This window comes from Sciurus carolinensis, chromosome 10, assembly GCF_902686445.1.
Source record: "Sciurus carolinensis chromosome 10, mSciCar1.2, whole genome shotgun sequence".
Taxonomy (NCBI): Eukaryota; Metazoa; Chordata; class Mammalia; order Rodentia; family Sciuridae; genus Sciurus; species Sciurus carolinensis.
In genome coordinates, this window is record NC_062222.1 from 100668381 (window position 1) to 100686615 (window position 18235).

The 18235-nt window shown below is 40.5% G+C and overlaps 1 protein-coding gene across 1 annotated transcript; it reads left to right on the forward strand.

Moving 5' to 3' along the window:
* The first annotated feature begins 574 nt into the window (after nt 1–574).
* On the forward strand, nt 575–16923 carry Ociad2 (OCIA domain containing 2). Its single transcript, XM_047567627.1, has 7 exons — nt 575–658; nt 2876–3001; nt 5387–5483; nt 7860–7913; nt 10558–10605; nt 12524–12641; nt 15511–16923. Exons 2-7 carry the CDS (start codon nt 2936–2938, stop codon nt 15590–15592), a joined length of 465 nt encoding a protein of 154 aa, XP_047423583.1. The 5' UTR covers nt 575–658; nt 2876–2935; the 3' UTR covers nt 15593–16923.
* Nucleotides 16924–18235: the final 1312 nt, after the last annotated feature.

Below are 18235 nucleotides of genomic sequence, written 5' to 3' on the forward strand. Positions count from 1 at the left end.
ACCAATCAGGACAGGAGGTAAAGGTGAGAAATGATGAGGGCCTTCATTCACAATCTCTCTCCGACACAACACCTCCCAGGAGTCCCAGTTCCTCAACCCAGGGAACAGTCCTAAAGACATTCGCCCAGGAGATGGCTTCCTGGGACAGGTCAAAAGTTGCGAGTAGCAGGTGGCAGAGGAGGGACAAGTCCATGGACAGAAAAAGGTTAGGGACCAAGCTGGCCTGGGTGTAACTCCAGCCTCCTGTGGGCCTTGCGCAGCCTAGCTGACTAGTCCGTAGAGTGAGGATAATGGTGCTCACCCGCAAGGGCTGTAGAAATGATGCAGGTGAGTGGCTTTGCGCCTGGCCCAGGGAGGGTGTCGGGGCAATGGTCGCTGCTGTTATTGGGGAGAAGAGACGCATCTGATAGACATTAAGGACGTGGAATCTGCTAGGTGTGGGAACAGGGCTTGGGAGCGTGGCGGCGAGGGGAGGGGTGTCGGGAGTCGTAGCAAAAGCTGGGGTTCAGCCTCTCTCCATTGAAAGGCTGCAAGTGGGGGTGGGGATGCACTTGTCGCGGTGACTCAAGCGAGTGATAAGCTGCGAGGTGAGGGGGCGGAGCAAGAGAAGCAAGAAGGAAGGAAGGAAGAAGGAAGGAGAGGGAGCTGGGCAAGAAAGGTGAGGGCCGGGGCGCCAGGGGACCTCGGGCTCGGCGGGGTGGCGGGCGGGTAGGGAGGTGAGGAGGGGGCCAGGCGGGGGCCGCAGCCGCCCCGGGAGCGATCTGAGCCCGGGATGCGGCCTGGGAGGCGACCCCACCCCCACAGGTGAGCCCCCACCCGGGGAGGAGGTGACCACCGGAGGTATGCCCGCTTTCCTCCTGGGGTCTTCGGGACCGGAGCATGGACACGGCAGCCCTTTGAAGATTGCATGGCTGGCTTTGGCCGCTTTCCAACTCTCCCCTCCTGCCTCTGATCCCTGCGCCACTTACCCTCAGGGTGGAGGGGCAGACGGCCCTGGCGGGGATAGGGGACTTGGGGTTGTGCCGGTGGTCTCCCGCTGGAGCAAGCGGCAGATTCCAATATGTCACTTCTGGGTGGCACCCCCCTCTTCCATCCTACCACCCCACCCCCGTTGCCTATGACCACCTGTCAGCACCCTTGTCCCCTTCCCTACCACTGAAGAAGCGGGTGGGACCTGGGTGTGGGTGTTGGGAACTGCACCTGGAAGGCAACCCCTCAGAAGCCGTACTTAGATGTGGACCCATGGGAAACTGGGCTCAAGGGGGACCTAACCTCCAAAGCTGAAGGTGTGCTAGTTTTGCACACCTAATACCGGACTGAGCAAAAACAATCTAAGATCAGTAAAGAATTCCCAGGGGTCCTCAGGACATAAGGTGCCCAGGGCCACAGCTGCTCACACACCCACTGTGTGCTGAGTCTTCAGCTGGGGCTTTATAGGCTTCATTCCTTGCCCTTCATTTTTGCAACAGCCCCTCAAGACTGCTGTGCCCATTATATCCACTAACCGGTGAGAAAGCTGAGGCATAGATACACTGACTTGCCTCAAAGTACAGGGCTAGCAGAGGGTAGAGTCAGGATTAGAATTCAGGTCTGACTCCAGGACTTAATACTACAGGACACTGTACTGTATGGTAACACTGGGCACCTAAAGTGAAATTTGGTGCAAGTAGGGGCCCCTTTGTTCAGACACCTTGTGGCTTAGTAATTAATGCAGGAATCAGAACTGTGTATGATAAGATGATCATTTTGAGGGGAAGTCAGTGGTAGTCTTGGAGGCCAGAGTTGCAGAATGCAGTGGCCTCTGAGGGGACAGGGAGGAGACTTATGACATACCTGGAGTGTGTCCATCTTTGCCAAACCCAAAATCTAATCTCCTGAGCTATGTAATCACTTGATCATTTCATTCCCTACTTCAGAAATTTTCTGCCCTCTGCATCAGTTTTTCCTTCTTAGTCATTTCCTTGGCCTGCTTTTGTTTGTTTTTTCCTGGTCGATACTCCCTTGGGTGCAATGTTCACATTCTCCAGTATTCTTTTTAGACAAATTTATTCAGGGTCCTTGCTTTAACTCTCATCTCTGTGATGGCAGTTCCCAAATTTATCTCTCAAGCCTATGCATCATCTGGAACTCCAAACTCCAGTCCTCAAATATTTTAATCCCTATGAATTAATCCCACTGTTAGCCCCCACAGTCACCCAAATCCAACATTTCCCAACCCCAATTTATCATCCCTATTCTTCCTATTGGGGTCTTATTTCTGGTCTCTGCAGTTCCTTGCCTGGATTATCGCGTTACCTTCCAAACAGGTCCTCCTGCCCCCAGAGTCCATCCACCCACTAGACATTCTCTTGAACTCTCACAAGTCAGTCTCACTAGTGCCTTTAGGCCTAGCAGATAGAATATGCTTTTCTCACTCTCCTTCCTTAGCCCCCTGCCTCTAGGAGAAGGAGCACTTCTCATGTGGTGCAACTATTCACTTATCTGCCTTCCCCTTTAGACTGTGATTCCTTCAGCAGTTTTTTTATCTTATACTTTGTATCCTCAGACTTGGTGCATAATAGACACTTGGTAAGTGTTTGTGCAGTTAATGACCTTGTAGTGGACTGAGACTGTGTTCTGGGACACAGTTTATAAGTAGGAAAACACTTCACATGCAGTGTGACATTTCACTCTAAATCTGATCTGTCACCATTAGTGAGTTAGGTGGGTATGTGTAGTGCGAGGGGTTGACATTAGAAATTGAGTTTGCAGATAGTTAAGACTAGTGACAAAATGAAAATATTTTTTCCAAATAAGTGCCATTAGATCAGGGGTGTAAGTTGGATATATACAAACGTTCCATCAAAGCACAGTGATTCTTTTCTACTTTCCTTAGCCATTTGGTCAAGGAGCGAGCAAAGGACTCAACAAGAAGAGAGGCAAGGACAAAGTCACTATGGCTTCAGTGTCCACTCATGGGAGCCAAGAAAAAGGTCCCCACTTGCCACCACTGAGCAAGCAAGTATGTTTTTAATTTTTTTTGGGGGGGGGGTCTGCCATCTGAAGAAGAATATCATTCAGAACTTTTGCTAAACCTCACCCTTGACCTGTCATCTTGTTCTTTTCAGTCTGACTCCTTGTTGGATGGGTACAGGGAACACAGAAGGAATGTGTGGGTTTTGGCAGCCTTGAGAAGAAGCCTTTAGAAGTTGTACTTACAAAAACCTTTCTTTACTCTTTTCTATTTAGGAGCCATCTTAACTAACTCTTAATGGAGGCTGTCAGTGACTGACAAGTTTTCCTGTAGCAGAGAAAAACTCTTGATTGTCTCTAACAGAGGGTACATTTTGCTTATTTTCATATTTTTCTTACTAAGGATAATCATATGCTGCTGACAGATGTTGCTTGTAGGATAGCAGAATTCTTAATTACTAATTAGCCATCAGATTGAGAACCCAAATGTTAACATGAGCATGCTCTTTCCAACTTGTTAAGAATGGATGTTATGTGTTTCAGAATCAAATAAATGAACCAGAGACACTTGAGTCTAGGAGTTCAAGAATAGCCTGAAAGATGTAGTGAGACCCTGACTCAAAAAAAAAAAAAAAAAAAAAAAAGTGCTGGTACCAATGTACATACCTGTAATCCAGCTACTCAGCAGGCTAAGGCAGGAGGATTGCAAGTTCAAGTCCAGCCTAGGCAATTTAGCAAAATTTAAAAATAAAAAGTAAATTAACAATAAAAAGTAATTTAAAAATAAAAAGTAAAAAGGGATGAGAATGCAGCTTAGTGGTGAAGTGCCCCTGGGTCCAATCCCCAAAATACCACAATAAATAAATAAATAAATAAATAAATAAATAAATAAATAAATAAATAAATAAAAATTTTAAGTTTTAAAATGAAAGAAAAGAAAATGAGCAAGTATTTGATGGGTAAATGGAGTTCATGTTCTCCAGGGTCAACATTTCAAGCTAAAGTTGTTTATGGAGAAGAAAATGGGGATTGAAATCAAATTCCTTTCATGTATGATTTTGTCAAAATGAGCCCAACTACTGTGTGTAACTATAATGCTCTAATTTAAAAAAGAGAAGTATAGGAGAGGCAAACAGACTAATGATAACAAGTCACAAGCAGAAGTTGGACACCTGAACTGCCCCTGTGAAACAGAGAGCCATGAAACATTTATGACTGTGCAGGAAGGCATCACCAGAGCTCCCTCCAGGAGACTCAGCACGAACTCTAGTCTTGACTGCAGGACTCAGAACAACTTCAACTGGTGTGTGTATATATGTGTGTTTTGGGAGAACATTTTTCTTCTTTCTGCTGCAGTCATAGCCAAGACAAGAACAAGTGGGATATTCCTTGACTTACAATGGAGTTACATCTTAATAATCTTGTCATGAGTTGAAAATACCTGAAGTCGGAAATGCATTGTAAACATCTATCCTACTGAGCATCCTAACTTAGGGACACGACACAGGGTAGAGCATGAGATTTTCATCCTCACTGTCGCTCAGGGGAAAGGTGGCCACAGCTACATGCTGCTGCTCAGCATCACATGTAAACATTGTATTGTGTATTGCTAGCAATACAAGGACAAGATCAAAATTCAAAGTAAGTCTTCTACTGAATGTGTACACTGCCATGCCATCAGGGACCATCTGATTTACACTGGGAAAAGAGGAGTGCTTGCTGAGGAGCACGTGTGCTAAGAAATGGAGGTAAGTAAAGACTGATGATTCACAATTGCTTCTCCCATTGTGCATTACCATGGATACTGGTTGTTGTGATTCATACAATTGTACTGTGCCAAGGAGAGTTATAGAGAAAGAAGAGGGAGGATGCCAGCTTGCATTGCTTGTAGCTCTCCGAAAGCATAGATGCCACAAGGTCCCTCTACCCTGTTAATATGGCATCTCGCAGGTCATGTGCTTGGCACAGTGCCTGGCCCATGAGCAAGTGCCCAAGAAATGGTGATCATCATCCACACTGATACCTACTACAAAGAGTCTGAAAGAGAACAGTGGCAAAATCAGCAAATCCATTTCTTCACTGAAATGGGAGAGAGGGAGTAGCACTCTAGGTATAGTCAAGCCTAAGGGCAGAAGCATGTAGTTGAGAGGACACGTGGCCTTGGCAGTAATTCAGCTTGACCAGATAGCCACTTAATGTACTCAAGTCAGTGAATCACCCCGTCTCTCCAACTGGGATTCTTTCTTTGCCTGAGTTCATTCAGAGGGTCCAGCTGGGAAGCTTATGGAACTTGGACATTGCTCTATACAGGTGCAGCCAGTCGAACACAGAACACAAGCCGAGTAACAAGAGAAGAAACCACCTCTTCCCGAGAAAACCAAGTAGATGTTTTTCTGATGATCTCAGTTAACTCACTGTATAACTTTCCTTTCAGAGCCTGTTGTTTTGTCCAAAATCAAAACTGCACATCCACAGAGGAGAGATTGCCAAGATTATTCGAGAATGTCAAGAAGAAAGTTTCTGGAAGAGAGGTAATTGCACCCCTCTCAATCTTTATTAACATTGTATTTGCTGCAATCAACTGCCTCCATATCCTATTAAACTGCAGTAATGATTTATTTTTGAGCAATGTTTACATAAATCCCTAAAGAACTTGGATATTCAGGAATATTTGGGGTTAGATCCATCTGGAAAACATTTTTAGGACAGAGATAATATCAGATTATGGAGCACTTTGTCTCACTTAGCAAAACCTGCTGCTCATCTAACTTCCTTCATGTGAGCAAGAACACGTACCAAGATTATTGTTTAGAATGTCTTGATGACCAAAGAGTAGACCTTCCTAACCTCCACTAGAGTCCAAGCTTCACAGAATCAGAAATAATATCAGGTTCATCTGGGACTTCATCCCAGAGCCTAGTACAATGCTTCTCATATAGAAAATTTCTCCTAAATATTTGTCAAGTGAAAGAAAAATGGCAGTGTTCCATGATACTCCTCTTATATTGTCCCTGAATAGCCTTCTCTGCTGAGTTGCTTCCTCTTTTTGGGCCTGCCTTACATAAGATAAGGGTGTGAATTCAGGCTGTGCATTAAAGTTTCTTCCAATTTAAAAAATTCATGATTTGTTGTTTGAGAATGGCATAATAGAGCTTATAGACAGAGCATCAGTGTGGTGCAACATTGCTGACACAGGGATAATTTTTACTTCACAATGTTCATTTTGATTTCATAAATCATTCAAATTCAGCATCACCAGTTTTGGAGCTAACACTCTGTAGGAGTTGATATTCATTATGCATTGCCATGATTACTGATTGTGCTTCTAAAAATTCATGTCTTTTCTGACAACCTGTGAGTAAATCACTTAATTGAGCCCTAGTAGATTAACACTTCAGTATGACCCATTTGCCTACCACCAGGCAACTAGTTATGGATGGAAAAATTGGTTACTGTTTGAATTTCCGTGGTTGCCAGGAAGAGCTGAATGTTTATCACTGCTTTCTGCATTTGGGAGAAGTCATTTGGCACATTTTGACAGAACTAGAAACTGCCTTTGCCAAACTAATTGCCTGTTCAAAAAAATATAGCTGAACATTGTACGCGTTTAACATAAATGGAGTCATCTTGTGATCTTCCATTTTGATCTTCAGGCAAACCTCCAAGTTGGGGGACAAAAATGTCATTAAGGCAAAAAAAAGACAAGGAACTGTCCTCAATGAAAGACTGAAGAAGATTAGAGAGCAAATAAGATCCTTGATTTTCTGAATTGGAAAAAGCTAGCAGATATGAAAGACATTATTGGACCATTTGGAGATATTTGAATGTAGATTGTATATTAACTACTCTAGAGTACACTAATGGTATTGTGACTGTAGGGAAATATTCTTGTTCTTAGAAGATATCTTCTAAAATATTCAGTGATGAAGTCATGATGTTTACAAATTTCAAGTGGTTTAGAAAGAAGGAAAAATAGATATAAAGCAAATTTGGTAAAATAATAATAATAATAATAATGAATATAGATGAAAGCTATGCATGCAGTTTATTATATACTGCTTTCTAACATTTATGTAGGATTGAAAATACATATGTATGTTGTGTGTGTGTGTGTGTGTATATATATATATATATATATATATATATATATATATATCCAATTCCCCAGTTCAAGAACTAAGTGTTCCTACACACTAAGATGCCCATGTCAAATGTAATGATCAAAATCTTGTACATGTTGAGCATTCAGTAAATATGGATGTCAGATGTATTCATTGGTTTTTCATCACTGTGGCAAAATACCTGAGATAAATCAACTTAAAGGAGGAAATATTTATTTTGGCTCATGGTATCAGCCTCTGGCCACTTGATTCCTTTGTTTCTGGGCCTGTGGTGAGCCAGAGCATCATGGTAAATAGGGCATGGCAGAACATGGTTGCTTAATTCACAGCAGGTGCGAGGCAAAGATAGAGAAGGAAAGGGGTCAAGGACAACATACATTCTCAAGGATACATTCCCAATGATGCTTCCGCCAACTAAACACCACTTCCTAAAGTCTCCAACAATTCTCAACACGCCCACCAGCAGAGGATCACACCTGCAACACATGAGCCTTTGGTGGACACTTCAGATCCGGACTATAACATAAGAGATGGAGTAAAATGGGTTTTATATTTAGCCAAACTAATGGCATGAAACAGATTGAGTGATCAGGTAAGACCCCAAGAGAAGTGTCCATGTGATACTTAATAAATATTTGTTGAATAAGTAAAATAACAAAAAATAAAATAAAATAAAACTTACAGTCAAGGAAGGTAAAAGAAAAAGCTCTGAGCAATTCCCCCTGAACTCTAGGTAAGGTACCATGTTTTAAGATACCAATATTGAAGGGCGTTTTTGTTTTACAGCTCTGCCTTTCTCTCTTGTAAGCATGCTTGTCACCCAGGGACTAGTCCACCAAGGTAAGATTCAATATTTGTTCAATTTGTTCAGAGAGTCAAGTTTTCTGTGACCTTTCTGGCAGCTCGTCAGCACTGGGCATGTATTTTTTTGGTGCAGGATTTTTTAATGCATGCCTTTGCCTCTTTTTAGCCTATGTCCGTGTCCCTACAGAAGAGGTTCTCAACTCTGGAATGAGTGAATATGTTAGATTACCTGGCAAAGGAAAATTAAAGTGGCAGGTATAATTAAGGTTGTTAAAGAGCTGTTAAAATAGGGAGATTATCCTAGATAACCCAGGGGGTCCAATGTGACCAAAAGGGTCTTTAAACCAGGCATGATGGCACACAACGATAATCCCAGCTACTCAGAAGGCTGACACAGCAGGATCACAAGTTCAAGGCCAGCCTGGCAACTTAGCAAAATCCTATCTCAAAATGCAAAGGGCTGAATATAGCTCAGTGGTGAAGTGCTTGCCTAGCATGTGTAAAACCCTGAGTTTGATCCCCACTACCAAAAGAAAAAAAATTTAAAATTTTAAAGTTCTTTTAAAATGACAAAAGGGATAAGAAGACAGATCCAGAGAGGGCAGCATAAGGAATCAACATTACAAGGCTTTGACCATCTAGGAAGGGGCCATGAGCTAAGGAATGTGGGAAGTCTCTAGGATCTGGAAATGCCAGAAATCCTAGAATCCTCAGCAAGAAAGCAGCCCATTTAAAGAGTGCCCCTCCAACTTTGTCTTTTACCGAGTGAGACCATTTTGAGACTTCTCACCTCAAGAATGCTAATAAACTTGCTTTAAGCTACTGCATTTGTGGTATTTTGTCATAGCAGTCATAGGAAGCTAAAACAGTGCCTTTTGCTGTACCAGAGTCCCTGTGCCTCCCAGGCCCTCTGTCTGTGACTAGGTAGACGGTTCACTACAGACGGGTGCTCCAAGGAGGAGGTGAGTGGAGTGGAAATTCACCGAAGCTCTGTCCACTAAGCCATTTGTCCCAGCAAGAGACTAAATCAACAAAGGAGGGTACCCTATCTGATTCATACAAGAGACCAAAAGGACTGGCAACCACCTTGTCTCTCCCCGCAGTAACCTCTCTCTGCTTGTCCCTGCAAGTTTTCCTCTCCATTCCTCTTTCCTCATTCTCTTCTTTGTCTCCACCTGGACAGAGAATTCTTCCACATTGCTTAGTCCCCAGGTAACAAGGCCTCTGACCTTGTTGAAGTCCAATTTATTGGATGCCTCTGATTACCAAGATTTAAAAAGGAATATTTCTTTCTGATAAATATGAAGGAAGATGTCCTAGTTCTTTTTTGGATCTCAAAGATCACCTGTGTCATGTATCCAGGAGAATTCCACTTAAATTGGTATCTTTCTTGCCATAAAAGTCGTGTATTAAATATGATTTCATTTTTATAACTTGAAGATAGTCTTTTTGTAGGAAAGTATTCATCAATCAGTCACAAGCCTTCATCAGGCTATTTCAGACACAGAAAAAAATGCAGCCAGGACATCTATAGAATGATGTTTTACAAATATTAAATTACCCAGATCTGTCATCTCTTGCATCTGTGCAAATATATTTTTTCAGAATTATATATTAGTTTTCTATAGTTATTGTAACAAATTACCACAGACACCATGACTTAAAAACAATAGGTTTATAAACTTACAGTTCTGGAGGCCAGAAGTCCAAAATGGGTCTCACTGGATTAAAATCAAGACATTGGTCCACTTGTATTTCTTCTGGAAATTTCCAGTCTTACTTTCCCTTTCCTCATTCTTTTGCTCATAGCCCCCTCCTATGACTTCAACAAAGTCAGCAACAGTGAGCCAAGATTTTCTCACACGGCCATCTCTGGTTCTCTCCAATGTCCTCTTCCACATTCAAGGATTGTTGTGATTATGTTGAAATTACCTGGATCATCAGAACCATCTCCCTATTTTAAAGTTATCTGATTAGCAAACTTAATTCGATTTTCTACCTAAATTTTTATGCAATATAACATATTTATAGTTTCTAAAGATTATGGAGTGAACATCTTTAGGGGTTTACTATCCTTCCCACCACAAATTGTAATATTTTCATTCAAAAATAGTGATATAGCAGGGCACAGTAGCACATGCCTATAATCCCAGCACTTGGGAGACTGAGGCAGGAAGATCACAAATTCAAGGCCAACCTGAGCAACTTAGCAAGACCCTGTCTCAAAATTTAAAAAATAGAAAGGACTGGGGATGCAATTCAGTGGTAGAATGCCCCATGTCAATTAAAGAAAAAAAATTACATAAGTAAATACACACGCGCGCGCGCGCACACACACACACACACACACAGAGTGAATCTCTAAACTGAAACTTCCTATATTGAGTTACTTTAAGAGAGAAAAGGGTAATGAGTCATTTTTTGAACTCAGTTTAAAAATCAGTCTTTGTTTCATATTCTTTTTTTATATGTTAAAGCTAATATTTGCTATTTGCCTAAAATGGCTATCTGAGAGTTAAATTCAGTCAAGTGATGAATCGTAATTATTCTAAAATTGTTTCTTTAGATTAAGAATATGTATACATTTAAGAAAATTTAGATCTTAAATTTTGAAGTTTTCTTTACAAATTTAAGGAAGTTGTGAAATAAAATATTAATTTATTTGTATATTACTCCTTAGGTTATTTAGCAGCTAATCCAAGACTTGGATCATTGCCTAAAGTTGCACGTAAGTCCTTAAAGTAAAAACAGATTCATTTGAGAAAAAAAGGTGATTTTTATTAACAACTGGAGAAAGGAATGTCCATCTTAACCAACTTGCCTGCATTGACTCTCTGAACAATCAGTCTGTATTTTCTACTGCTTTGCATTTGTAGTTTATTCAACATTTTTCTGATATACAGTTTAGAAGTAGGGACTTCTCCCCAGATAGTCCTCTTTAAAGCATGAACGTAAGAGGGACTGGCAAGATATATACAGTTGTTCCTTGAGATCTGATGGGGATGGATTCTAAGACCCCTCCAGGATACCAAAATCCAGGGATGCTCAACTGCCTTATAAAAATGGCATAATATTTGCATATCACCTGTGCACAACCTCCTGTATTCTTTAAATCATCTATAGATGATTTGAAATTCCTAATACAATGTAAATACTATGTAAATAGTTGTTATACTGTGTGACTTAGGGAATACTGAAAGAAGAAAGTTTGTAGTTGTTTGGTACATATACAGAGTTTCAAATATTTTGATTTGTTGTGGTTGATTGAGGATGTGTGACCCATGGATATGGAGGACCAGCTTTAACAAAATTATCAACAGCAGAGTATCTGGATGATAAGTCCACTGGGGTTTTTATTTTCTTCCTTTGGGTTGGCTTATCTTTTAATCTATAATGAACATTTTAAAAATGAGTAATAAGTCAGGGATTTGATAAATAAATTTGCCACACACTTGGGGTCTCTTCTTCCACACATGGACCTTCTATGTACAAAGAGGGTACCATCAGTTTACAGTCTTGAATCTCATTCTCTGCCAGAAGGACGGGTTCAAGATTTCCTGCTGTGACCAGCGTGACCATTACTTCAGAAAATGGCGAGGGGCAATGGGGATTGAGAAAAGACAGACAAAGACATAGAGAAAAAGCTGGAGTTAGGTGGGACATCACCCTCTGATGGAGGATGAATGACCCAGAGCTAGCTCAGCATGTTTATTAAATAGGTTTTATTGTCAAAAGGATTTTCTATGAGAAAGTTTTTTTCAATGCATGTAGGATTGAAGGTCAAAGTACTATGTGACCATTTATAATTATTAACTTGTGCTCATAATTCTCTGTCCCTGGCGGCTGGTGTTTGAACTTAGGGTGAAGACTGATAGTCCCATGCCTAGCACAGAGCCTCCTTTAAGCAGGGCATCACCACAGCAACTGGGCAGTCTTGACCTGCACCTTTGCACAGGAAGCTCCCAACTCAGGCACAGTTCTTGCTGTAGGACAATCAGAGATGGTGATTCAAATCACTGCTTCCAACAATTTCCTTCACAGAAGGTTTCCCTCCCTCATGATGTCCCTTCTAGAGGTTGCACCCAACTATTCCAAGAACTTAAAGAAAGTAAAGCTTTCCTACCTGTGACCTAAAGGCTCCCAATAGCCACAGTGCAGACCTCACCTTCTTGGTGGCCTTAGCCATCTGTTTGACAGCTGCCGCCCTCTTCACTGCCCATCTCTGAGATAATATCTTCACTGACTCTATCCTGGTCATTCTGTTCAAAGAAGAGATCAGAAAGTCTCCAGTTCCCAGTCCTGCTCTTTGATAGGGGCTTCATTCTCAGAGTTTTTGGTTTTTCATTGTACTTCTAGATAAAAATGACTAGTCTTAATATTGGGTGAGGTAGCACACACCTGTAATCCCAGTGATTTCGGAGGCTGAGACAGGAGAATCTTAGTGAAGCCCTAAACAACTTAGTGAGACCTTGTCTCAAAACAAAAAATGAAAAGGGCTGGGATGTAGCTCAGGGGTAAAGCACCCCTGGGTTCAACTTCAGTACTTAAAAAAAAAAAAAAGACTAGATTTAATTTTAAAAATTTCAAAAAGATAATTAATGGAAAAGATTCTGAATCTTTCAGTTATCTGTTTCTTACTTTTACAGTTGCTGGCATCTTGGGATTTGGCCTTGGAAAGGCCTCATACATAGGAGTATGCCAGAGTAAATTCCATTCCTTTGAAGATCAGCTGCGTGGGGCTGGTTTTGGTCCAGAGCATAACAGGTTTGTAATCTGCTTGATTAAGAGATTATAATAAAGATGATTATAAGTAGTTAAATGAAAGGTCACTCACTATTTATAACATTAAACATTTTTTAAATCCCTTCATTTATGAAACCTCTTTAACCTTCAAGTTTTGAGTTGTTACTACTCAATCTGATAATCATTTAATTAGCTACCTACTTCATTTGCTTAACAATATTTAATGAGTACCTATTAAGTCCAGGACATTGTGCAAGTCTCTGAAGAATACCTTGATGAGCAGAATGGCTTCTACCATCACAGGGTTACACAAAATTTAATTGGTCTTTCTTACCAAAGGGCTTCTGAGAGCCTTTAACATGTTATTAGGTATGTAATACATACTGTGGTCTTCCCTGGGGGATATAAGCAGTTTGACAGTGGAGTTCATAGTATGACCTCTGCTGTTGGAGATCTTGGGTTGAAAACCACTTCTACCACTTCCTAAGCCATGTGACATTGATACACTTTTTAAACTCTCTAATCTTTAGTTTCCTCATCTGTATAAAATGATGATGAGAATCATTTCCATGGGATGTTGTAAGGAATATAAACGGTTATTCATGACTCATAAGTGCTATTCTATTATAGTGTTATAGGATTAGTGTTAAGGACACATTTCTCTGAAGACTCCTCACTCATTACAGTGGATTCTATATTTGAGAAGCTGCATGATACAGTGAAAACAACTTTGGATTAGAAATCAGGGCACCCAAGTTCTTTTTCCATTTGCACTACTTTGGAAAGCCACCTTCCCTAGTTCTATACTGGTACCTTAAACACTGTCTCTTCCTGATAGCCACATGCAACCCAGAGAGGTGCACAGACATACAACGAAGGGATGCAGAGACTTTCTGACGTGACCTAGTTAGACGCAGCAAGGGTGGGACTCTAGGCTCATCCCATTTGTTTTCAAACCCTTACTTTTTCCATTTTAGCAGCAAGGCTGCCCGAGAGACATTAATTTTATATTTACAGACAACTCCAACTTCAGTCTATCCTTGCAAATTTAAGTTTTAGGGTCAGCTTTCTGAAGAGCAATTGACCACAGGATACTGGTTTCTTTAGGGAAAGTTTTATAAAATCAATACATGCAAAAGAGAAAGTTTCGCTGACTGTTCCCTCCTCCTCTTCAATTTCAGGATTTTCTTTTGCTATTACCTAACTTTGGGTTCCATAATAATTATAAACACAAGATTGAAATCTACATTTTCCAATCTCCATCGTTCTGCATTTTAGAAGAAGGTGGTTGGAGTAAATGGTCTCCAGGGTTGCTTTAAGCTCTTTTTCTATAGCTCGATTTTGCCTGCCCTCTTGAAGTCACAGCATCTGCACTCTGGGCTTGCATTAGTGGCTGGCAACCAATTGCCTAGCCCTTTATGAAGGGCCATTATCAGGACGTCTAGAAGCAATAATTCACAAAGCTACTTGATTTTCCAGTAAGGGGGAAGGAGAGCAGAGCCCCTAGCTAAGATAAGGTTGAGAAGTTTAAGGAAAGGGCCCTTCTTAAAGGAGATGATGATGCTTGACTTGAATCTTAGACCAGTAGGAGTATTAGCAAGTTTGAAAAAGGAAATTCTGGGCTAGGGTTGTGGCTCAGTGGTACAGTGCTCACCTAGCATGTGTGAGGCACTGGGTTTGATCCTCAACACTACATATAAATAAATAAAATAAATGTATTGTGTCCATCTACAACTAAAAAAAAAAATTAAAAAAAAAAAAAGAAAAGGAAAATGCAAGACCAGGAATGGTCTGCTCAGAGGAGGAAACCTGATTGATTAACTCTTTAATAAATCCATGAATATATCCTGAAGTATAAAGAACTATTGGGAAATGGTAGAAGACAAACTGCAGGGCAAAGCAAGTAAGGGTCACTCCCTGAAGGATTTTAAGCCACACTAAGGATTTCTACTTAATTCTCAAAGCAATGGGGTGAGATAAGTGATAAAGAGGAGGGTGGAGGTCGTCATTCATCCCTCTGAGGACTTGCAATAGCATCTTAGGGTGTTGCTGCCTTCTGAATGACCCTTCCCACTCAGGCCAGGTTGATCTTTCTATCATATGGAATTCACCTCATCCTGTTCTGCTTAAATGGTCTTCCTGTCACAAATTCCTCATGGTAGTCAGTGTTCAGTAAATGTTGATGGAATTGAATTTGGAAGATTTCAAAACTAACACTGGGAAGGGCCTCAAGGACATCTATTCCTCAAGTGTGGGTATTTTTCTAGAACAAAGCTGTGCATTTTCCTTGGTATTGTGTTAGGTCCTAAGAAAACTGATACAAATCAGGCAAATTATAAACAAGGAATTCTGGAAATGTCATTACAACTTTTTAATTTAAAAAAATTATGTGTGTGCATGTGTGTCCAAACCTAACTCCATAGGCTTATATTAAATCCTACATAGATGCATCATGTATTTTATGATTTTTTTAAAATTTAGATGAGGTCTTACCGTGTTGCTCAGACTGGCCTCAAACTCCTGGGCTCACGTGTTTCTCCCACCTGAGCCTCCTCAGTGCTGGAACTATAGATATGTGCCACGGTGTCTGGCTTACTTTATGATTATTTATTGTTATTGGTAGAAATTACTCAAGTTCAAAGAGTCAAGCTGTTCAACCTCTCTCTGTGTGACTCTAACCACAAAAACAACCATCTGTTTCAACATAAAGTTTGTTCTTGGCTTTATTTGGATGAAATATGGGGAATCGTAAACTAAGAAACAAATGTTATTCCTAAAGAAATTGGGCTAGTGAATTTTAGAACAGACGATTTCTCTAAACAACATTGTGTTAAGACTAGAGCTTCTGTTGTCAAATTACAAACCACTACCTGTTTTGCTTCTCTTCTAGGCATTGCCTGCTTACCTGTGAGGAATGCAAAATAAGGCATGGATTAAGTGAAAAGGGAGGTTCACAGCCTTCGGCTTCCTAAACTATCTATGGCTTTTGAGTTTTCTAAACCTCTGAATTTATACACATTTAAAAATTTAAAGAGTACTTTAAAATAATATACTTCTAGTGGAATAGAAACCTTGTGATTCTCTTACTCTTTTGAAATGCTTTCTGTGGAAGGCTCTCAACTGAATTGAGCATGACATATTTTTCTGCTAAGAACATGTTGGGAGCCCTCACATACCAGACAAACATACAATAACAGCAGCAGTGAAATTACACTCTGCCTGGCTTACAGCTAAATAAAGGAATTGAGAGTCTTCTCTGATTAGCCGCCATTGCTTCTTTCACTCTGCTTTTATTCAATGTTTTAAGTTCTCTAGTAGAGGATAGGATTGAATGAGGAGTAAGTTGGAGAGTCATGACCCAAAGAAAATTCACGTATATGGAGATAGAAGTACAGAATGAGAAAGATTGTGTCTTTTGGGGGGTGGGGTCGGGGACGGGTATAACCAGGGATGAAATTCAGGGGCACTCGACCACTGAGCCACTCCCCAGCCCTATTTGGTATTTTATTTAGAGACAGGGTCCCACTGAGTTGCTTAGTGCCTCGCTTTTGCTGAGGCTGGCTTTGAACTCATGATCCTCCTGCTTCAGCCTCCTGAGCCGCTGGGAGTACAGGTGTGCGCCACCACACCTGGCTAGACTGTCTTTTATAAGCACTAGAAGTACTTCCCAATGCCAGGAGCAGTAGCAAACGCCTGCCTGTAATACCAGTGGCTCGGGAGACTGAGGCAGGAGGGATTGCAAGTTCAAAACCAGCCTCATCAACTCAGTGAGACCCTATCTCTAAATAAAATACAAAAAAGTGCTGGGGATATAGCTCAGTGGTTAAGTGCCCCTGAGTTCAATCCCTGGTACAAAAAAAAAAAAAGTGCTTCCCAAGACATAGAGCCAAGATTTCATTCAAAAGGGTCACAATATGAATCAACTGTGATGGAAGTAACTGGTGGCTCATCAGTGCCATAGGGTTTTAAAAACACCTATCATCTTTAGGTTATCTGCTTTGCTAATGGGTACTCATTTGTGATCACTCATTAACAGGGTTCTTTTATGGACTACTAGTGGCCTGAAAGAATAAGCTCATCTTCCCGAACCATTCTCCTTCTCTCAAGCAGCTTGTTCATAGGGAGAAAAACTGGAGGGATTAACTCATAGAATGATGAACTCTTTGAATTAAAGGGAGTTCAGAGTCAATGTAACTCCAAGAGTTGGATTTCTATTCTCCAACCAGGTTTGTTGCATTAAAAAAAAAAAAAAAAAATAGGTCATGTTGGCTAAGTCCCATACAAAAATTTCTCCTGGATCTTTGCACCTACTCAGGAAAATGCTCTAGATATGTATTGACATCATATATATATATATATGTATATATATATATATATATATATGGTGTGTGTGTGTGTGTGTGTACACACTTGTGTTTCACTTAAGATATCTTAAAGCCTGTAGCATGGAAGTAAAAAGGGAAACCTCATCAGAAGTTAATATTTGTAAAATATTTTATTTGAAAAGTAAAATATATGTGGAATTTTTTTATTCTTATGTGAACATTAACTATATGGAATGGAATGACTTGACTGAGCTTTCTCTTTAATTTACATATTCTGTTTCTCAGTCAATAAAATTCTATTTCTATGAATCAGAATGCAGAGCCAATATCCTGGCGTTCCCCCACACCCCTCATTGCCCAGGGCTTCAGACATACTAAGCAAATGCTCTACCACTGAGCGACACCTTAGCCCCATTCGAGGTTTTTGAATGCAGTTTAATTTTTGGTTCTCACAACTAGCAATTGGTGACTCTTTGTTATATCTGCTATTGGAAAAAAATCCAGAATTAGGCCCAGTTATTTTCTGTATCCCAGAACATTATTTCCAAGGAATCAGAACCTTTTCATATTGCTAAGCACAGCAAGTAATTTTTTAAACTCAGTCTTGGCGGTGGGTGCGGGGGTTTGGCACAGTGGTAGAGGACATGCCTAGCACATGGGAGGCCCTGGGTTCAATCCCCAGTACCATCAGTCTTGCTGTACTGAGAAAGAATGCATTATTATTTACTGTTGACATCTTCATAGTTCTCAAATTGGGTTTATTGCTTGGACTTTCTGCTTTTCCTAAAGTAGATAAGTAATTCATTGAAGCAGTTTACCATAGTGATCTATCTTGTGTGAAGGAAAATCAATATGGAGAAAACTGGAAGGTCATCCAAGAAGTGTAGATTGTTCCATTCATACCTCTATTCATTGCAGAAAGCAAGTGACTTGCTCCCAAGCAGCTCTTTCATAGGGAGAAAACTGGAGGGATTAACTCATAGAATGATGAACTCTTTGAATTTTAGGGAGTTCAGAGTCAATGTAACGCCAAGAGTTGGATTTGTATTCTCCAACCAGGTTTGTTGCATTAAAAAAAAAAAAAAAAATAGGTCATGTTGGCTAAGCCCCATACAAAAATTTCTCCTGGATCAATGACCAAGCTGATCATAAGCTTATGAAAGTAGAACTTTCATGATGGAAAAAAAACTTGGCAAAGAATAGCAGAAGAAAATTATAAATAAACTTTCATGAAAGAAAAAAAAACAAGACTACATAGTCACAGTTGGATATTTAACCAACTTTATTAGC